This window comes from Dendrobates tinctorius, unplaced genomic scaffold, assembly GCF_039654945.1.
Source record: "Dendrobates tinctorius isolate UK_male_01 unplaced genomic scaffold, ASM3965494v1 ptg000036l, whole genome shotgun sequence".
Lineage (NCBI taxonomy): Eukaryota > Metazoa > Chordata > Amphibia > Anura > Dendrobatidae > Dendrobates > Dendrobates tinctorius.
Window position 1 is genome coordinate 19899168 of NW_027361704.1, and position 22669 is coordinate 19921836.

The 22669-nt window shown below is 45.5% G+C and overlaps 1 protein-coding gene across 1 annotated transcript in view; it reads left to right on the forward strand.

The window, feature by feature from the left end:
• Nucleotides 1-22669, forward strand: part of LOC141087894 (ankyrin repeat and KH domain-containing protein 1-like) — a 292502-nt gene that overhangs the window by 151330 nt on the left and 118503 nt on the right. Inside the window, exon 10 of the mRNA XM_073573744.1 lies at nucleotides 149-258. Within this exon, the coding sequence (XP_073429845.1) occupies nucleotides 149-258 (110 nt within the window). The remainder of the gene's footprint in view (nucleotides 1-148; nucleotides 259-22669) is intronic.

Below are 22669 nucleotides of genomic sequence, written 5' to 3' on the forward strand. Positions count from 1 at the left end.
TTCAGCCCCCCCAAAAAAGCTGAAAAATCTCGACTTATACACAGGTATATACGGTACCTAATTTTTTTTTTTTAATTCCTTCACAAACCCTTTAATCTCCCACTAGATGGTTATTGCAGACGCAAAACTCTGATGTTTTTACTTTAAGGTGCAAATGTCCATGCCTCCACGGCTACAGGAGACACAGCTCTGACATATGCATGTGAAAATGGCCACACAGATGTGGCAGAAGCATTGCTTCAAGCTGGAGCTGATCTGGTAAGTGTGATCAAAGCACTTAGGTTTAAATCAATTATGAGGCCACATCTAGAACATGGAATCCAGTTTTGGGCTCCACATTTTAAAAAGAATATTCAGAACTTAGTCAGTTCACAGGTGGGCAACTAGATTATTACATGGGGTGGAAGGCCTCTCTTATGAGGGGTTGGAAAAGTTGGGCTTGTTTAGCTTATGGAAAAAAAGCCTCAGAAGAGATCTTGTGTATATGTATAAATTTACGGTTGTGTGAAAGGGTTTGCCTCTTCCTGATTTCCTATTCTTTTGCATGTTTGTCACACTTAAATGTTTCAGATCGCCAAACAAATTTAAATATTAGACAAAGATTACACAAGTAAACACAAAATGCAGTTTTCAAATGATGGTCTGTTGTTGTTTTCCAATAAGAGATCAGGAAGGGGACAAACACTTTCACACCACTGTATATGTGGACTGTACAAGGGACTAGCACATGAAGTAAAATGTTTGTGAAAAAGAAGTAAAATGTTTGAAAAAAAAGTTAAATGTTCATTTTTTCCGTCCACATTGCTTCAGTTCCTGTGAAGCATGTATAGGGTTAATAAACTTCTTGAATGTGGTTTTGAGCACCTTGAAGGGTGCAGTTTTTAGAATGTTGTCACTTTTGGGTATTTTCTGTCATATTGACCCCACAAACTAATTTCAAATGTGAAGTGGTCCCTAAAAGAAATGGTTTTGTTAATTTGCTTGGAATAATGAGAAATCGGTGGTCAACTTTTTCACTCTTATAATTTCCTAAAAAAAAAAAAAAAAAATTGTTTAAAAAATTGTGCTGATGTAAAGTAGACATATGTGAAATTTTAATTAACTGCTTTATGCTATATTACTCTGATTTAAGGGCATAAAAGTTTGAAAATTACAAAATTTTCGCCACATTTCCATTTTTTTTTTTAAACAAAAACGCAAGTCATATCAAACAAATTTTACCACTATCATAAAGTACAATATGCCACAAGAAAACATACTTGGAATCACCGGGATCCATTGAAGCGTTCTAGAGTTATGACCTCATAAAGTGACACTGGTCAGAATTGAAAAAATTGGCCCGGTCACGAAGTCAAAAACGGACCCAAGCGCGAAAGGGTTCAAAAGAATCTGTACAGCAGACAAAATTGTCAGTGTGTACATGAGACAGTGATAGAACCTCGAAAAGCAATAGAGATAAAACATGAAAAATTGCTCACCTGGTTAGGGTTGTGTACCCACATTCACATATGACACTTTAAAAGCGGCTGCCGCAGACCCATAAGGAGAGATGAACGTTGAAGAAAGAAAATGGGTTAAACCTGCCCTGCCAAATGGACGTGTGGATTCAAAAACTGGATGAAGTAGGTATGTAGTTTACTGTCAACATGAATTTAAACCAAAACGATTTCTTCAGGACAAACTGCAGAACAATAAAAAAATAAATGGTTGCATATAGAGGTAGATACAGGAAGGAACACTAGGTAGAAATGTTAAGCAATTAGCAAACAACCCCTATAAAGAAGTGGTTCTGCAGGTGACCACAGACCAGTTCTCATCCTTTTTTGGTTGTTGTTTTGGTAACCTTTTTCATTTTGTCATTCTCACCTCTAGAGGTACAGAAGTAACCCATAGAAGTTGCTCAGGTAGTGCAGTTCATCCAGGATGGCACATAAATACCAGGAGATGTGGGCAAGTAGGCCAACAACCCAGCAGCTGAACTTCTACCTCCTCATATGCACATGGAGCAACAGGAGCAGCAGTGCCAGAGGGTTGCAAAAAGACCTCCATCAGGCCCCTAACATCTATGTGTCCGCTCAAACTGTCAAAAACTGATTCCATTAGGGTGGAATGAGGGCCCGACGTCCACAAGTGGGTGTTCTGCTTACTGCCCATCACCGTGCAGGTAGATTTGGCATTTGCCAGAGAACATCAAGATTGGCAGAGTCGACATTTGCACCCTGTCCTCTTCACGCATGAAAGCAGGTTCACACTGAGCGCATGTGACAGACATGACAGAGTCTGGAGATGCCGTGAAGAATGTTCTGCCTGCAACATCCTTCAGCATTCAAGTTTTGCAGTGGGTCAGTAAAGGTGTGGGGAGGTATTTATTTGGAGGAGTTCACAGTCCTCCATGTACTATCCCCAGGTACCTTGATTGCTATTTATCGGGGTGAGATCCTCAGACCCATTGTGAGACCATATGCATGTGCAGTGGGCCATGGGCTTCTTCTGATACATGATAATGCTAGGCCTCGTGGCTGAACTGTGTCACAAGTTCGTTCCTGCATGATGAAGACATTGATGCTAGGGACTGATCTGCCTGTTCCCCAGACCTGAATCCAATCGAGCACATCTGGGACATCTTGCCTGTTCCATCCACCAACGCCACGTTGCACCACAGACTGTCAAGCAGTTGACTGATGCTTTCATCCAGGTCTGGGAAGAGATCCCTCAGGAGAACATCAAGACCTCATCAGTACCATGCTCATGCGTTGTAGGGAGGTCATACAGGCACGTGGAGGCCCCACACACTACTGAGCATAATTTCCTTGTCTTGAGTCATTTCCACTGAAATTGGATCCGCTTGTAATTTGATTTTCCACTTTTGATTTTGATTTATCTTTATGATTTTTGTTTTATTGTTCGTTCTCAACACATTCCACTATTTAAGGAATAAAGATTTTGCAACTGGAGTATTTCATTTAGTGATATCTAGGATGTGATATTTCAGTTCTCTTTATTTTTTGAGCTGTGTATTGTGTATGTATATATCTTAGACGCACACACAGTGGTGTGTAAACGTTTGCACCCCTGGTAAAATTTACTGTTACGGTATGTTTCCATAGTCCGGATTGGCTCAGGATTTGACACAGGTGAAATCTGCATCTGAGGTTACTGGCAGGTCACATGCATCTTTTCCATACCAGAGAGGGAAAGCCAGCGACTGGGGGCCGATGTTTATAGCCTGGGAAGTGGGTAATACCCATGGATCTTCCCAGGCTACTAATATAATCCCACAGCTGTATATTTGGCCTCAACTGGCTATTAAAATAGGGGGACCCCCAAAAATGACGTTGGGTCCCCCTATAATTTTTCAGCCAGGAAAGGCTATGCAGACAGCTGCGGGCTGATATTCATAGCCTAGGAAGGGGCCATGGATATTGCCCCCCCCCCCCAGCTACAAACACCAGCTCTCACCCGCCACAGAAAAGGTGCATCTGTAAGATGTGCCAATTCCAGCACACTCTCTCCCACTGCCCTGTAGCGGTGGCATATGGGGTAATAGTTGGGGGGTTGATGTCATCTTTGATTCTCCATCGCTTCATTGGGGGACACAGGAACCATGAGTGTATGCTGCTGCCACTGGGAGGCTGACGCTCCGCCCTGTATCCTCATATGTATTCCCGACAGGACCAAGAGCACCTAACACAGAAGCGTGTTCAGGCGATTCGGATCGGTCCTAGCCCCCGTCTCCCACCCACTTGCCCTCCAGAACCTCTCGGTTTGAGGAGACGCGGACGTCCATCAACAGGATTTTTCTGGATGTCCTTGGCATCGCCTGGAAGACTAGGTACCTCTTTCCTCTTTCCCCAGGCTTTCTTCCAGAAAATATGAAGGTCGTATACAGATGAAGGTGAGTATTTCCCACCCTAGCCCCCCTTTCGGCTAGTGTCCCCTTCTCATGCGTCCCTTTCTTTCCTACAAGCAGGACCCTGGGCTGTGGTACATGGGTATATCAGGGGTAATCACTGGTGCCTTACAGCATAGGGGTCCAGGGCCCTTATCTTAGAATGTCTTTTGCAGACCGCCGTCCCCTTGATCTCTGCAGTTCCCCGCTCCCGGCACGTTCAGACTGGGCTACCTGTTTTGTAATGTCTCCCAGGTTGGGGGTAATCGCTGCGGTAGTTCCGATGCTTTTTGGTACCTCCACGTCGCCCCACACTGCCTGCAGGCGCCGGGTTTAATCTAGGCCCCTGCTTCTGTTTGGGCCTTGTCCTGCATTGTGACTCCACCCCCCATCTTCACTTGGGTAGGATTTTCTCCTGCCAGTCTTGTGCTTCCTCTTTCTGTCCCGGCGCCTGGCTCTGTCCACTGCTCCCTGCCTCAGTACAGGCGGCCATTGGTGCCATCTTTATCCTCTTTTTGACGGTGCGCCAGCCGCACCAAAATGCAACACGATGCGTTTGGCGCAGGTCTGCGCATCGTCAAAAGGAAGCATGCGCTGGCAAAAGCATACCTGCGCACGGCCTGTGTACCCAGTGCTAAAGATGGGGTACGCAGATCGCATGCAGTGTCATGCCCCAATAGGCGGAGCTGACCGGAGGAGGCACGGCAGGGGGAGGAGCTTCACAGCGCGTGTACGCTGCACCTCAAAACGCTAGTGTGAAACTAGCATTAGGGATTCTAATGACAGAATTATAGAATCCGTTGCGAAGTCAGCCTTCGAAGCGGCCGCGTCTACTCTAGGTCCAGCCTTTGCTTCCCATTGGGTTTCAAAGGCCATAGCCAAATTGGTCAAGGATCTCTGGCAATGCATTCTGGCAGGGGCCTCATCCAGAACAGCTGGCAGAGCTCGCCAACCAGATTTCTCACGCAGACGAGTATTTGGTCTCTTCCTCCCTGGATGCCATGTCTTGCGCAGCTCAGGCGTCCAGCAACGTCGTTGGCATTCGGCATAAAGTTTGGCTTAAGGCCTGGCAGGCGGACTGGTCATCAAAAAAGTCCCTTACCAGCCTGCGTTTTCAGGGATCATGTCTTTTCGGTGCCAGGCTGGACCAGATTATTAAAGACACCACTGGGGACACAAGCTCTCTTCTCCCCCAGTCCAAATCCCATCGGCCTCTTCCGAAGCGGCAGTTTCGTTTTTTTCGGCCCTTTCGTCGTTTCGCGACGACACTCCTTTCCACCAGCAGAGGCCACAAGCGTGCCAAGATAGCAAGAAAGTTTCCTTTAGGCCCACCCCGTCCTGGCGCTCCCATTCCTCCCAAGGTATATCCACCAGGTCCAGACCTGGAAGGTCTACCGCTGCATGACTGTCAAGGATACCCCAGCGCATCTCCCCAGTTGGGCGGCCGTCTCCTTTCCTTCAGAGACGTTTGGCTCGCCTCGGTGGAGGACGCTTGGGTCAGGGAAGTTGTATCCTCAGGATACAAAATAGAATTTGTTTCTCGGCTCTGGGATCAATTCTTTGAATCCCAACCTCCAAGAGACCCCGCTTTGGTCCTGGGTTTCATTGCATCCATCACCTCCCTCCTCAATTCGAGGGTGATCATCCCCGTACCAGAAACAGAATGTTTCACAGGTTTCTACTTAACCCTATTTGTGGTGCCGAAAAAAGACAGCGTGGTTCGGCCCATTCTGGATCTCAAGTTGCTGAACAAGTGTGTCCACCTGCGACATTTCAGGATGGAGTCCCTTCGTCCAGTAATCGCTTCCATAGAGGCACAGGAATTACTGTGCTCCATAGACATTCAGGACGCTTATCTGCATGCCCCTATATTACCTGGACATAAATTCCTGTGTTTTGCAGTAGATCAGGACCATTATCAGTTTGTCGCCCTGCTGTTCGGTCTCGCCACTGCTCCCAGGGTTTTCACAAAAATCATGGCAGCATTAATGGCCTTCTTGAGGATCAGAGGTCTATTCTTTCTGTACCTCGACATCCTCTTTTTCCTAGGCTCACGAAAGTCTGACCATCATCCTCGACACCCTGTCCCGATTCGTTTGGCTTATCAACAGGAAGAAGTCCTGCCTTGTTCCGACACACCACCTTGTGTTTCTAGGCATGTTGTTCAACGCCCGTCAGACAAGGGTCTTTCTCCCCAAGAAAAAGAATAATTCTACGGTGGGAGGTTCGCTTGCTTCAGGGCCCTCGGCTTACGTCCTTCCGATCAGCCATGAAGGTCCTAGGGAGGATGGTGGCAATGTCTGAGGCGTACCCCTTCACGCAATTCCACTCAGGACCGCTTCAGCAGGCCATCCTTTCGCAGTGGAACAGGTCTGTCTCTTCTCTGGATCGGCCAATTCGACTCTCATTCCAGGCCAAATCGTCCCTCAATTAGTGGCTGACATCACTTCTCCTCTCCCAGGGCCAGTCCTTCCTTCCCTTCCACTGGCAAGTTGTGACGACTGACGCCAGCCTTCTCTGCTGAGGTGCGGTTTTTCACCATCTGACCGTCCAAGGACGTTGGTTGGTACAAGAGTCCGCTCTGCCGATCAACGTCCTTGAGATACGGGCAATTTTTCTGTCCCTCCTCCACTGGGAAAGGCATCTCAGGGGTCTGCCAATTCGAATTCAGACAGACCATGCCACATCGGTGGCATAAGTCAACCACCAGGAAGGTAGTCTGAGTTCCTTGGCCGAGGTTTCCAAAATCCTCCTTTTGGGCAGAGGTGACAGTTACAGCGATATCTGCGGTACATATTCCCGGCGTAGACAACTGGGCCGCCGACTTTCTCAGCCGCAAGGGACTCGCGGCAGGGGAATGGTTCCCTGCATCTTCCATCAAATTTGCCTTGTTGGGGGACCCCGGATGTGGACCTTATGGCGTCCCATCTGAACAGGAAAGTTCCACGGTTCATTTCCAGGACCCACGATCCTCTCGCGGTGGGCGCCGATGCTCTGTCCATTCTTTGGTCACAGTTCGTGCTTCCCTATCTGTCCCCTCCCCCTTACTCTTTTTCACAAGCTGTTGAAGATCAAGGCGGAAGGGGGTGCCAGTTATTCTCATTGCACTGGATTGGCCCAGAAGGTCTTGGTTCGCGGACATCGTCAACCTTCTTGCGGACGCTCCCTGGAGGCTCCCAGACAGATCAGATCTGGTGTCTCAAGGTCCGATCTGCCACCCAAATTCTCAGTCGCTCAATTTAACGGCATGGCCGTTGAAACCACAGTTCTGAAAGCGTCAGGTCTTTCAGATCGGGTAATTCACACAATGATCCGTGCTAGGAATCCGTCGTCTTCCAGGATCTACTATTGAACCTGGAAGGCCAATTTCAGCTGGTGCGAGTCCAATCACACCCATTCAATGTCTTTTTTTTTTTTTTTTTTTTTTTTTCTCCCTTCTACTTTGGCATTCCTCCAGGCGAGCCTGGATGTGGGTCTTGCCCTTTTAGGTCTCTAAAGGGTCACGTATCACCACCTTTCCATTCTCCTCCCGACAGCAGGTCAAGACCCTTCTTCAGGGGATAGCGGATGCAGCACTTCTGTATCGGGCCCCCGTGGATCCCTGAGATCTCAATCTAGTCCTAGAGGCCCTGAAAGGTTCTCCCTTTGAGCCTCTCAGTGAGGTTTCCCTGTTTTTTTTTTTTTTTGTCCTGCAAGGTGGCCTTTCTCGTGGCCATCAACTCCATCCGGCGTGTCTCGGAGTTGGCGGCACTCTTTTGTCGACCTCCTTTCTTGGTTCTTCACCAGGACAAGGTGGTCCTGCGGCTTTCGCCTTCCTTCCTCCCCAAGGTGGTGTCAGCTTTCTACTTAAATGAGGACATCGTTCTACCTTCCTTTTGTCCTGCTCCGACTCATACTCTGGAGCGTTCCTTGAACAAGCTAGACCTGGTCAGGGCGGTGGGAGTCTACCTGGCGAGAACTGCTTCTTTTCGGAAGATGGACTCTGTCATTCTAGATGGTGCGCGAAGGCGACTATTGGTTGCTGGATCAGAACAGCAATTTTGGAGGCTTACCGGGTCAAGAACAGAGTGCCCCCTCCTGGGATTAAGGCTCACTCTACCTGTGGGTGCCTCCTGGGCAGTGCACCACAGGGTTTCGGCACTGCAGCTTTGCAAAGTGGCAACCTGGTCTTCCGTCCACATGTTCGCCAAATTTTACAGTGTCCATACCTATGCGTCGGCTGACGCCAGCCTAGGCAGAAGGATCTTGCGGGCGGCTGTGGTGAGTTCTCTGACCTAATGGAAGTTTGCCTTTCCCTCCCCAGGGACTGCTTTGGGATTTCTCATGGTTCCTGTGTCCCCCAATGAAGCGATAGCAGGATTTTCGTTTGCTTACCGTAAAATCTGTTTCTCGTAGCCTTCATTGGAGGACACAGCACCCTACCAATCTGTTCCTATGTTTTGTGTTCTATGGTTAACAGTTAAGATGTCTGTTTTTGTGTTCTTTCAATCTTGTTTCTCCTACTGCTTTCTCACTAACTGTTATAGTGCCAGTCGGTGGGGTGTACACTGCGGATGAGGAGCTAACCTTTTTTTGTGCGTAGTGGCAGCCTCCTAGTGGCAGCAGCATACAACCATGGCTCCTGTGTAACTCTCCCCACCCAATAATGGCTGGGAGAAACAGATTTTAAGTAACCTAAAATACTGTTATTGTAAGGTGACATCAAGCCTGGCTAAGTAATGGAGAGGCGTCAATAAGATACCTATCCATTACTAATCCTAGAGTTATAATATAATAATTAAAGACACAGCCAGTATAAAGAACTTTAATAAAATAAAACACTACACAGTTTTCCCATTATATTATACTCATTCCTGCGACGCTCTCGTTCTCCTAAAACAAAAATTAAAATAAACCAACACATACTCCCTGTTATGACACAGTCCTTAATAACGAGTGTCCTACGATGAGTCCAGCTCTGCCACCTGTGGATGCCTGACATCCAGATTCAGCAGAGCATGCAGATGACCACTGGAGATCTCCGGAGGTCACTAGGCTGGTTCTCACAGTCAGCTTATCGCGAGAACTACAGTGCAAGTGAGAGAACCCCAGCGGTCACGTGCACGGCAGTTCTCGCGGTCAGCTCCAGTCATCGAGTACTACGGTTGATGCCAACTTCCGGCGGTCACAAGGGAAAACATTTAAATTAGTACACATGCATAGTAAGCTGCGTTTCCGCAGTATTTATGCATGTGACTAGTAGATGCGGTTTTACCGCATCTAATGAGTCTATGGGAAATTTTACGCTGCGGGGACTTAGCGTCTCCGCATCGTAAATAGAGATGCTGCAGTCTATAAAGTCGTGCCGCAGGTATGCCGCCTGCATCTCTGAATGCATAGTGGACATGGGATTTCATGAAATCCCATCCACTATGCTGTAACATCTCGAAGCTGCGGGTTTGACGCTGCAGATGTGTTCAGCGTCAAACCCGCAGCATTTACTGACCGTGGAAACGTACCCTTATTGTGAACAGTTAAAAACAATTGAAGATGAAATGATCTCTAGAAGGACTAAAGTTAAAGATGACACATTTCCATTGATAGATAGATATAGATAGAGATATATATATATATAATATACATACACACTCACTGGCCACTTTATTAGGTACACCTGTCCAACTGTGTGTTAAGACTTAATTTCTAATCAGCCAATCACATGGCGGCAACTCAGTGCATTTAGGCATGTAGACATGGTCAAGACAATCTCCTGCAGTTCAAACCGAGCATCAGTATGGGGAAGAAAGGTGATTTGAGTGCCTTTGAACGTGGCATGATTGTTGGTGCCAGAAGGGCTGGTCTGAGTATTTCAGAAACTGCTGATCTACTGGGATTTTCACGCACAACCATCTCTAGGGTTTACAGAGAATGGTCCGAAAAAGAAAAAAAATCCAGTGAGCGGCAGTTCTGTGGCCGGAAATGCCTTGTTGATGCCAGAGGTCAGAGGAGAATGGGCAGACTGGTTCGAGCTGATAGAAAGGCAACAGTGACTCAAATTGCCACCCGTTACAACCAAGGTAGGCAGAAGAGCATCTCTGAACGCACAGTGCGTCGAACTTTGAGGCAGATGGGCTACAGCAGCAGAAGACCACACTGGGTACCACTCCTCTCAGCTAAGAACAGGAAACTGAGGCTACAATTTGCACAAGCTCATCGAAATTGGACAGTAGAAGATTGGAAAAACGTTGCCTGGTCTGATGAGTCTCGATTTCTGCTGCGACATTCGGATGGTAGGGTCAGAATTTGGCGTAAACAACATGAAAGCATGGATCCATCCTGCCTTGTATCAACGGTTCAGGCTGGTGGTGGTGGTGTCATGGTGTGGGGAATTTTTTCTTGGCACTCTTTGGGCCCCTTGGTACCAATTGAGCATCGTTGCAACGCCACAGCCTACCTGAGTATTGTTGCTGACCATGTCCATCCCTTTATGACCACAATGTACCCAACATCTGATGGCTACTTTCAGCAGGATAATGCGCCATGTCATAAAGCTCGAATCATCTCAGATTGGTTTCTTGAACATGACAATGAGTTCACTGTACTCAAATGGCCTCCTCAGTCACCAGATCTCAATCCAATAGAGCATCTTTGGGATGTGGTGGAACGGGAGATTCGCATCAGGGATGTGCAGCCGACAAATCTGCGCCAACTGTGTGATGCCATCATGTCAATATGGTCCAAAATCTCTGAGGAATGCTTCCAGCACCTTGTTGAATCTCTGCCACGAAGAATTGAGGCAGTTCTGAAGGCAAAAGGGGGTCCAACCCCTTACTAGCATGGTGTACCTAATAAAGTGGCCAGTGAGTGTATATATTGATAAAACACTCCGGGATCGCCTTTGCTGGGGTCAAAGGTCACGTGCGTTCAGCATGAAACTCAGGCGCAGAGCTGGGATGCGGGTGTAACTGACCGAGTCAGGTTTATTAACGGTGAAAGCAATGCAAAAAGGAAATAAAACATAAAACAAATCCTTGCCTGTCCGGCACTAACTAAACAATGGACAACCTAACTACCAACTGGCGGGCTTCTCCCGTCCAGCCAAACCACAGTTGCCGTGGGCACTGCTTCCACTCACGTGTGTCTCTCACACAGACAGGCTCTCTGTGTTCCCAGGCTGAGACACTCACACAACCACCTTGCATCCTTTTATATCCACCCCCCATTATTCATCAGCAAGCAGGTGCGATACTGACCAGACTAGGCCACATAGGAAAGGAATCTGGGCGAGATATACCTGCCCTCATCCACTATTCCCACATGATTCTCACAAAATAATATATATATATATATATATATATATATATATATATATATATATATATATATATATATATATATATATATATTTTTTCTTTTTTTTTTTTTTTTAATTATCCTAGATGGTGGCCCGATTCTAATACATTGGGTATTCTAGAACCCGACGGAGGCGTGCGTCGTTCGAATACGCTGATTGGTCGCGCCCAATCAGCGCCGAGGGATTTCCATTGCAGACAGAATAGGACGAATATATAGTAGATATATTCATTTTTAGATTTTAAAAATCGCAAAAGTAAGACTGTGCCAATGCAAAACTTAAAAGTTTGGGCACCCTTGGAGATTTGTGTGCTCAGATAACCAGCTGCCTAGCACTCTGAAAATTAATATGGTGGAGGCCCACAAAGCAGGAGAAGGCTATAAGAAGATGGCAAATGTTTTTAAGTTGCCCTGCCTCAGTTCGAAATGTAATTAAGAAATGGCCGTTAATCGGTACAGTGGAGGTGAAGATAACGTCCGGAAGACCAATAAAACTTTCAGTGAGGGCTGCTTGTAGGATTGCTACAGAGGCAAATCAGGACCCCCGCAAAAGACCTTCAGAAAGATTTAGCAGCCTCTGGACTCTGCAGTGGTACATTGTTGTACTATTCAGAGACGCTTGCACAAATATGGCCTTATGGAAGAGTCATCAGAAGAAACTTCTCCTGCATCCTCCCCATAAAATTCAGCGTCAGAAGTATGCAAAAGAACTTCTAAACAAGCCTGATGAATTTTGGAAACCAGTCCTGTGAATGTTAAAATGGAACTCTTTGGCCACAATGATCAAAGTTGTATGTGGAGAGAAAGGGGCACAGAAGTTCAATAAAATAACATCTTGCTAACCATTAAGCATGGGTTTGGATCAATCATGCTTTGGGATTGTGTTGCAGCCAATGGCACATTTCACAAGTAGAGAGAAGAATGGATTCAATGAAATTTCAACAAATTTTTGATGCAAACATAACATCTGTAAAAAAAAACAAAAACCGAAGTTGAAAAGAGGATAGCTTCTATAAATAAAAATGATCCAAAATCCACAATACACTACCTCAAAAGACGCATGCAGAAGGTTTTACAATGGCCCTCACAGTTCCCTGATATGAACCTCATTGAAATTCTATGCCTAGACATCAGAATAACAGTGCATACAAGACGACCCAGAAATCTCACAGAACTGGAAGAATTTTCCAATGTAGAATGGATGGAAATCCCTCAGACAAGAATTGAAAGACTCTTGGCTGGCTACAAAGAGTTTGCAAGCTATAATACTTTCAAAAAGGGGTAATGCTAGATACTAATCATGCAGGGTGCCTAAACTTTAGCATTGGCCCTTTTTGTTTTCAACCCCTGCTTGAAATTTGCAGTACATATACATCATGGTTGGGAATTACTTCCCGTCCAATGCAGTATATGTACGTCATGGCGATCGCCTGCGCACAGGGGGCTGCTGGCACATTAACCCCCTAAAAGCTGCGATTGGTGCTATCACCGCATTTAGAGAGCAGGCAAAGGGAACAAATCCCCTGTGCTCTTGGATTGGAGACCCTGCAGCGTCATCACAAGATCCCTATTGTTGCCATGGTGATCCCATGCAGTCATGACGACATCCGGATCACCAGGCACTAGCAAGTTAGATACCAAAGAACCCTCATGGAAAAATTGCCCATATATCAATTATTCACTATGAGAAATCATATCCTTATATCATTTGTATGTCTGATGGGCAAAAAGACTCCAGTTTACTATGTATAGGAACAATCGTGACTATAATTAACAAACAACGGAGAAAAAGAACGATCAGAAGTCCCAAGATTAATGAAAAAATACAATATGTACTTTATTGAATGTCACAGGATATAGGGGTAAAAAGTGAAAGGCATAAATCCAACCAAGTAACACATGTAGGACAGAAAACAGGATCACACATGGGTAGTTATAAAGGGAAAGAATTGAATGAAAATCACATTTCAATAAAGACGGCTATAATGTATGCCCCTATGCATATTGCATCAATCCCAACTGGCCTAACGTACAGCAAACAAAATGCATGATATAACTAGGTATGGAAATGAAAGTGTTAATCCATTACCTGTGCCAGCCAGAAGCTACCCACCCAGTGCGTCCTCCCCGACGCGCGTTTCAGCGTGATGACCTTTCTCTTTCTTTTTTTTTTTTTTTTTCCATTAATCTTGGGACTTCTGATCGTTCTTTTTCTCCGTTGTTTTTTAACTAGCAAGTTAGAGCATGTACAGTGCATGATAAAGCTAACTTGTGTCTGCAGCACTGTCAGGTTATAAGGTATAGCAATGCTACAGTCATGAGTCCGAAAATGGTACCAAAAAAAAAATACCAACTTGTCACACAAATAAGCCCTCAACAGAAATATTGAAAAATTATAACTTTTAAAATATGGTGATGCAAAAAGTCATTTTATTTTGGAAAACAAAAAAAGCATCTTTTAGTGTGTGTGTGTGTGTGTGTGTGTGTGTGTGTGTGTGTGTGTGTGTGTCAGCAGCTAAACCAAACAACCGATATAAAAATCTGGTATCGCTGTAATAACACCAACCCGACGAATAATTGTCTAAGCACTGGAGCGGCGTAAGGCTATGTGCGCACGCTGCGGATTCACCTGCGGGTTTTTCCGCACGGATCCGCAGGTAAAGTGATCTGCGGTTTTCCTGCGGATTTGGCCTGCAGTTTCACACCTCTACTATGTTAAAGGTGTGAAACCGCTGCGGAATCCGCACAAACAATTGACATGCTGCGGTTTGTAAACCACAGCAAGACCGCGTGGAAAACACCGCAGCGTGAGCACAGCGGATTTGAAATGCCATAGGCTAACATGGTACTGTACCATGTCTGCGGAACTGCTGCGTTTCCGCAGGGCCAAAAACGCTGCAGAAGTGCAGCAGAATCCGCAACGTGTGCACATAGCCTTAGGCCATGTGCACACGCTGCGGTTTTTGCTGTGGTTCTGCTGCAGTTTTGACCGCAGCAGAACTGCAGCAGTTCTGCAGACAGTCTACAAGTAGCATGTTATCCTATGGGATTAACATTCTGCTGTGCACATGCTGCGGATTTTTACCTGCGGAAAAGCTGCATTTTTTTTTTTTTTTCCGCAGCATGTCAATTGTTTCTGCGGATTCTGCTGCGGTTTGCCACCTATTCCATTGTCCAGGTGGCAAACCGCAGGGCAAAACCGCAGGCCAATCCACAGGAAAAAACGCAGGTCGTTTTACCTGCGGTTCAGCAGATATGAATCCGCAGACGAATCTGCAGTGTGTGCACATAGCCTAAAAGTTTAAAACATTACTTCACATGCTGTCGATATTTTCATTCTGCCTCCAAAAGATCACAGCAAGTCTCGGCGCACATTTATCCTGTGTAGAGCACTTACATTGGGGTTTCCATGTAAATATCTGAAATGCATGATTCAGATGGAACACCTGGCGGAAGATTACCTAATGAGGCAGATGGAGGCACTGTGGACACAGTCTGACCTATGGTACGGCGATGTCAAAAAGTGGGTCACCTCTGGAAAAAGACACGGCTGAACAGAGGCCAGATGGAGTCCAGAGTAACTCTGCTGTCTCATTATAGTGAGTGCCTCCCTTTGGGGGGATTCATCTGAAGTTGTCACTCGAGGGGTGCTCTGTCCCATATGAGTTTCGCTGTATGGCTAAGCACTACTGTACAGCCACATATGGGGTATTTCTGCATTCAGCGGACATTGTGTGACATTTTGATGCTATTTTTACACATTTCACCATGTGAAAATGTAAAATCTGTGGCTAAAACACAATTTTGGTGACAAATGTAATTATTTTTTTTTCTCCATTTCCCAGTGGTATAAAATTCAGTGACCCACCTGTGGTTTGAATATGATCACTGCACCCCTAGATGAATTCATTGGGAGGTGTAGTTTGTAAAATGGGCTCTCTTATGGTGGGTTCTGCTACCTTAAAGGCTTGACTTGACCAATGTGACATGGCACCCTCAACAGTCTAGCAAAATGTGAACTCCAATAAGGTGCTGCTTCCGTTCTGAACTTTGCATTGTGCCTCGAAAATAGTTTCCTTCACATATGGTGTATCAGCATGCTCAGGAGAAATTGCACAACAAATTCTGGGGTTCATTTTTCTCCTGCTATCATTTTTAAAAATAAAAAAAAATTGGGGTTAAAATAACATTTTGTGGTTTAACCCCGTTGCGACATGCGTTGTACTAGTACTGCTCTGCAGGAGGTGTGATTGTGCCTGGAGCAGTACTAGTGCGGAGGCACGATCAGCACGGGCTCACGCTTAGCGCTGCGGCGATCGCTTGCGGGTGTCAGCTGTATGTGACAGCTGACGCCACACAGCAACGCCCACGATTGGTGCTAGCTCCGATCGTGGGCATCTAACCCCTCTGATCCCACTTTCAGTAGTGACGGCGTAGAGAAGCATCGCGCAGCGAGGGGGCCCCTGCGCACTCCCACCAGAACAACTCAATGCAATCGTGTTATTTTGGTGGTCTCCATGGAGACCTCCGGCACCAAGATGGCTGCTGGGTCCTTCTGGGTCCTGGAGGTAAGGTGGCTTGAGAGCGCATGCTGAGAGCAGTCGCCAGCATGCCTCCTTCCTAGCCATCCTGGGACAATGTAACATAGTAACATAGTTATTAAGGTTGAAGGGAGACTTTAAGTCCATCTAGTTCAACCCATATCCTATCCTAACTTGCCCTAACATGTTGATCCAGAGGAAGGCAAAAAAACCCCATGTGGCAAACGGTAAGCTTCACATTGGGGAAAAAAAATTCCTTCCCGACTCCACATACAGTCATGGCCAAAAGTATTGACACCCCTGCAATTCTGTCAGATAATATTCAGTTTCTTCCTGAAAATGATTGCAAACACAAATTCTTTGGTATTATTATCTTCATTTAATTTGTCTTAAATGAAAAAACACAAAAGAGAATGAAGCAAAAAGCAAAACATTGATCATTTCACACAAAACTTCAAAAATGGGCTGGACAAAAGTATTGGCACCCTCAGCCTAATACTTGGTTGCACAACCTTTAACCAAAATAACTGCGACCAACTGCTTCCGGTAACCATCAATGAGTTTCTTACAATGCTCTGCTGGAATTTTAGACCATTCTTCTTTGGCAAACTACTCCAGGTCCCTGATATTTGAAGGGTGCCTTCTCCAAACTGCCATTTTTAGATCTCTCCACAGGTGTTCTATGGGATTCAGGTCTGGACTCATTGCTGGCCACCTTAGAAGTCTCCAGTGCTTTCTCTCAAACCATTTTCTAGTGCTTTTTGAAGTGTGTTTTGGGTTATTGTCCTGCTGGAAGACCCATGACCTCTGAGGTAGACCCAGCTTTCTCACACTGGGCCCTATATTATGCTGCAAAATTTGTTGGTAGTCTTCTGACTTCATAATGCTAAGCACACGGTCAAGCAGTCCAGTGCCAGAGGCAGCAAAGCAACCCCAAAACATCAGGGAACCTCCGCCATGTTTGACTGTAGGGACCGTGTACTTTTCTTTGAATGCCTCTTTTTTCTCCTGTAAACTCTATGTTGATGCTTTTGCCCTAAAAGCTCTACTTTTGTCTCATCTGACCAGAGAACATTCTTCCAAAATGTTTTAGGCTTTTTCAGGTAAGTTTTGGCAAACTCCAGCCTGGCTTTTTTATGTCTCGGGGTAAGAAGTGGAGTCTTCCTGGGTCTCCTACCATACAGTCCCTTTTCATTCAGATGCCGACGGATAGTACGGGTTGACACCGTTGTACCCTTGGACTGCAGGGCAGCTTGAACTTGTTTGGATGTTAGTGGAGGTTCTTTATCCAACATCCGCACAATCTTGCATTGAAATCTCTTGTCAATTTTTCTCTTCGGGCCACATCTAGGGAGGTTAGCCACAGTGCCATGGGCTTTAAACTTCTTGGTGACACTGCGCACGGTAGACACAGGAACATTCAGGTCTTTGGAGATGGACTTGTAGCCTTGAGATTGCTCATGCTTCCTCACAATTTGGTTTCTCAAGTCCTCAGACAGTTCTTTGGTCTTCTTTCTTTTCTCCATACTCAATGTGGTACACACAAGGACACAGGACAGAGGTTGAGTCAACTTTAATCCATGTCAACTGGCTGCAAGTGTGATTTAGTTATTGCCAACACCTGTTAGGTGCCACAGGTAAGTTACAGGTGCTGTTAATTACACAAATTAGAGAAGCATCACATGATTTTTCGAACAGTGCCAATACTTTTGTCCACCCTCTTTTTTATGTTTGGTGTGGAATTATATCCAATTTGGCTTTAGGACAATTCTTTTTGTGTTTTTTCATTTAAGACAAATTAAATGAAGATAATAATACCAAAGAATTTGTGTTTGCAATCATTTTCAGGAAGAAACTGAGTATTATCTGACAGAATTGCAGGGGTGTCAATACTTTTGGCCATGACTGTATGGCAATCAAACTAGCTCCCTGGATCAACACAATATTAAGGAAACTAGTGATTATACTCAGTAATATTATACTTTTCAAGAAAGGCATCCAGTCCCTTCTTAAATTTTAGTAGGGAATCACTCATTACAACATCATATGGCAGAGAGTTCCATAGTCTCACTGCTCTTACAGTAAAGAATCCGCGTCTGTGAGTATGCTTAAACCTTCTTTCCTCCAGACGTAGAGGATGCCCCCTTGTCCCCGTCACAGGTCTAAGAGTAAAAAGATCATTAGAAAGGTCTTGGTATTGTCCCCGCATATATTTATACATTGTAATAAGATCACCCCTAAGCCTTCGATTCTCCTAACTAAATAACCCCAAGTGTAATAACCTGTCTTGGTACTGCAGACCCCCCAGTTCCCTAATAACCTTGGTCGCTCTTCTCTGCACCCGCTCCACTTCAGCTATGTCTGTCTTATACACCGGAGACCAGAACTGTACACAGTATTCGAAGTGTGGTCGCATTAGTGAACTAGTGACTTATATAGAGGTAAAATTATGTAATCCGCATGAGCATCTATGCCTCTCTTAATGCATGGTGCATGTAAAAAGAAAAAAAAAAAAAAAAAAATTGCAAAAATATTTTTTACAAAAATCCCCAATTAAAGAAAAAATAAGTATTTTACCAATAAATACACTTATGTAAATAAGAAAAAAAAACAATAGAACACATTTGGTATCGCTGCGTCCGTAACAAACCGCTCTATAAAACTCCCAATAGTTAACCCACCGTAAAAATAAACGAGGCGAAAAAACAATGCTTTATCATACCGCCGCACAAAATGTGGAATAAAAGTGATAAGACTGTTGTGAATAAAAATGGTACCACTGAAAATGTCATCTTGTCCCGCAAAAAAACAAGCTGCCATATAGCTCCATCAGCAGAAAAATAAGTTATAGCTCTCAGAATAGAGCGATGCAAAAATTATTTTTTCTATAAAAATAGTTTGTGTAAAAGCCCCGAAACAAAGAGGCAACTGAGGTATCGCTGTAATTGGACTGACCTGAAGAATAAAACTGCCTTACCAATTTTACCAAATGCGGAACGGTATTTAAAAAAAAAAAAAAAAAAATCGCCGGCTTTTGTTCATTCTGTCACCCAAAAGTCGGAATAGAAAGTGATTAAAAAAAGTCATGTGCCTGAAAATGGTACCAATAAAAATGTCAGCTCGTCCCGCAAAAAAACAAGCCCTCATATGATGGTCGAAATATGAAAAAATTGTAGCTCTCAAAATATGGTGACGCAAAAGATATTATTTTCGCAATAAAAAGTGTGACAGCAGCCAAACATAAAAACCCGCTATAAGTCTGGTATCGCTGCAATCGCACTGACCCGAAGAATAAAGTCGCCTAATCACTTATACCGCACGAAGAACAGCATAAAAAATAAATAAAACCATTCTGCCTCCCAAAGATTGCAGTAAGGTGATTAAGGCAGAATCTTATCAGAAAATTCCCTATTCTGTGGCAGATGGGTCCACTGTGAACGCCCATAGCACCTTTGATCTGGCAATGTCCATCTTTTTAGGATTGTATAAAAGTGGCATCGGCCACAGTTTTGTGCACTTCTGAAAGAAGGAAACTGCGGTAAAGAGGCCAGACGGAGTCCAGAGTAACTCTGCTGCCTCACTATAGTGAATGGATCCATCTGGGGTTTCATCTAAATCGCGTCACTCAGAAATTTACGTTTAAACCCCAAAGTGCCCAGCGTAGAGTGCCGGGTAACTGTGATCCCAAACGTTATGTAAAATGTTCCCAATAAAAGCTTCCACTCAATCCACAAAAAAGCAAGTCCCCACTCAGGTCTGCCATCTGTTAAGGGAAATATAAGTGGCTTCCACATTACTGGTAACACAAAGGCCCTGGAAAAGTGAAATGGATCCTCACCGGCCAAAAGAAATTTAGCAAATTCTCCGCTCCCAAATCCAAATGCCCCCCCCCCCCTCCCTTCTGAGCTCCAGTGTGCCTACACCACATTTAATGGCTCCAAGACTTCCCCCGAATAGCCCCCGTCCTCTGGAATTCTTTGCCCCAGCACGTCCAACTATCAACCACAATCTGATCCTTCAGAAGGAACCTGAAAACCCATCTCTTAAGGAAAGCCTACAGCCTGCAATGACCCCCACTGCCTCCTCACCACTACTGGAGCTACTGCCTCACCATCACTGGAGCTGCTGCAACCCCCCAACCTACTGTCTCCTTCCCCTCCATCCTGTAGAATGTAAGCCTGAAAGGGCAGGGTCCTCTCTCCGCTCTGTATCAGACTGTGATTGTTAGTTTGTTTACTTTAAGTGATATCTCTAATTTGTATGTAACCCCTTCTCATGTACAGCACCATGGAACCAATGGTGCTTTATAAATAAATGGCATTTCTGTAGTGCACCTAATTTACAGGTGCATGTCTCCAGAAGCATGAGCTGGGCATATAATGTACTGGTCACTACGGCGTACTGGTCACTACAATGACAGTTTGCAATTTTTACTCGGCAACATCCAGTGCTGCCTGTTTCTGGACAACACCCATGGAGTCAAAATCGTCACTACATTTTTAGATAAATTCCCAAAGGGTTATAATTTCCAAAACGGGGTCACTTGAGGGGGATTCTGCTTTTCTAGCACTTGGGGGCTCTTTATATGGAATCGACAAACAAACTAGTCTAGGAAAATCTGCACTCCAGGAGGCAAATAGCTCTCCGTCCCTCCTGAGGCTCTCCGTATGGCAAAGTACGGTAGTACTGTACAGTGTAAGGTAGCGCTTGTTGTTAGTGTTGGGGAACACTCACTTGTCTGCGATATTGATGCACACAGGAACACTTTCACTTAAAACAGTCCAATGCAGTTTGTGCCATCATAAACCACACCGAAAGCCATGTTATACTTCACAGGCTCACATACAGTCCATAACATTACATAGTACATGGCTTGAATACGCTGTCACTAAACACGCTGGACCTCTTTGTCCAGTTACTGTGGGCGACCGCACGCTGTACACTTCATTAATGTCCATAGAGTATCACAGGCACCAACAGTTATATCCCCATCTCGGGGTTACCTTGCAGGAGCTCCTGCTCCAGATGCCGACTCTTTGGTAGTCTCCCCTCTCAGGGAAGCTGCCGAACTGGGTTCACCGTTCCGGACAACACCTTGCTCACCAGGCCACCTGACAGTCAGATCCACAGACGGACAGTAGCTCCCCCAATGCAGTGCCATCACTGACTCTGCAAACACACATGGCCTGTCTGTGTGCTATTCAGGACTTCCATCCCCACTTTGGAATCGTCTAACACACAGGCCTCACCGGGTGCTATTCAGGGATCCAACCCTCCTCCCAGGGTCTCCCAACACCGGCCACAAGGTCCAGGGCCTCAGCCGGTGCTATTCAGGACGTCCGTCCCTGCCTGAGACCGTCCAACACTCACGCCTAACCAGGTCCAAGGTCGCAGCACGTGTTCCAGGGATCCGATTCTTCTCCCAGAATCTCCCAACACTGACCCTCCAGGACCTTGCACCCTGAACCATTCAGGTACACACTCTCATGTGACCAGACCTCAGGCACATTATATGGTACGTAGCCACACCCACGGGTGAGGTATGGATCACATGGCTCATGACCTCATTACAGGTCCTTTCAACACACCCAGCTATACACACAGGCTTTACATTGGGCATTCAGACACATGCCCCTGGGTGGGTTTGTAGGTGACTGGTCCCACCCATCTCGCCAAGTCACGTGGAAGCTTCCCTTATACACAGTAACAAACCTTCAGCAGTACCTCTTCTGATCAATACACGTTCCATCTTCCAACACAAGGCACCCACCCATGTGATACATATCGGCCATTTACAATCCTGCCGCTCACCATTTCCCCATCACAGTAAAGGAATCGCCTGCATGCATGTCCTGGGAAGCCCATACAGCGCCCTCTAGCTGTCACAGGGGTCACTGCATCACAAACAGCTACATATGGGTTTTTTCTACATTCAGCAGAAATTGAGACAAATTCTGGTGCCAATTTTACCTATTTTCCAGTGTGAAAATGTAAAACTTGGGGCTAGCACACAATCTTGGTGGCAAAAAATGTAAATTATTTATTCTTCACTTCCCAATGGTATAAAAGTTTGACACACCTGTGGTGTCAATATACTGTATATACTCTTGTATAAGCCGACCCCCCCCCCCCCCCCCAAAAAAATAGGAAAACTTATTGACTCGAGTATAAGCCGAGGGTGGGAAATGCAGCAGCTACTGGTAAATTTCAAAAATTAAAAATAGATACTAAGAGTAAACTGGTGGCCTCATAAGATGCTCCATATTAATATATGCCCCATATAATGCTGCACAAAGGTTAATGGTTGCCCCATAAGATATTCCATATTAATATATATGCCCATATAATAATGCTGCACTAAGGTTATCGGTGGCCCATAAGATGCTCCATATTAATATATATGCTCCATATACTGCTGCATAAAGGTTATTGGTGGCCCATAAGATGCTCCATATTAATATATATGCCCCATGTAATGCTGCTGCTGTGATTTAAAAAAAAAAGACATACTCACCGCTCATCAGCTTGCCTGCTGCTCCTCGGCATCGCTGGCTCTCTGCAGTGACTGTTAAAGCAGAGGGCGCGCACTATCCATGTCATCGCGCCTTCTGACCTAAACGTCACAGCCAGAGAACCCGAGAGACTTAAAGGTGAATATGCCATGGCTGGCTCACCCTCCCCCAGTCCTACTCACCCTCCTGGCGTCTGCATATCTGGCTCTGCTACATCTCAGTCCCAGCTGTCTTTATCTCCCTTCCTGTCTTCTTCCTGTGCGGTCACATGGTACCGTTCATTAAAGTCATGAATATGCGGCTCCACCCCTATGGGAAGAAGAGAGGAAGGGAGATGCAGACAGCCAGGACTGAGATGTAGCAGATCCCGGATATGCAGACGCCAGGAGGAGGAG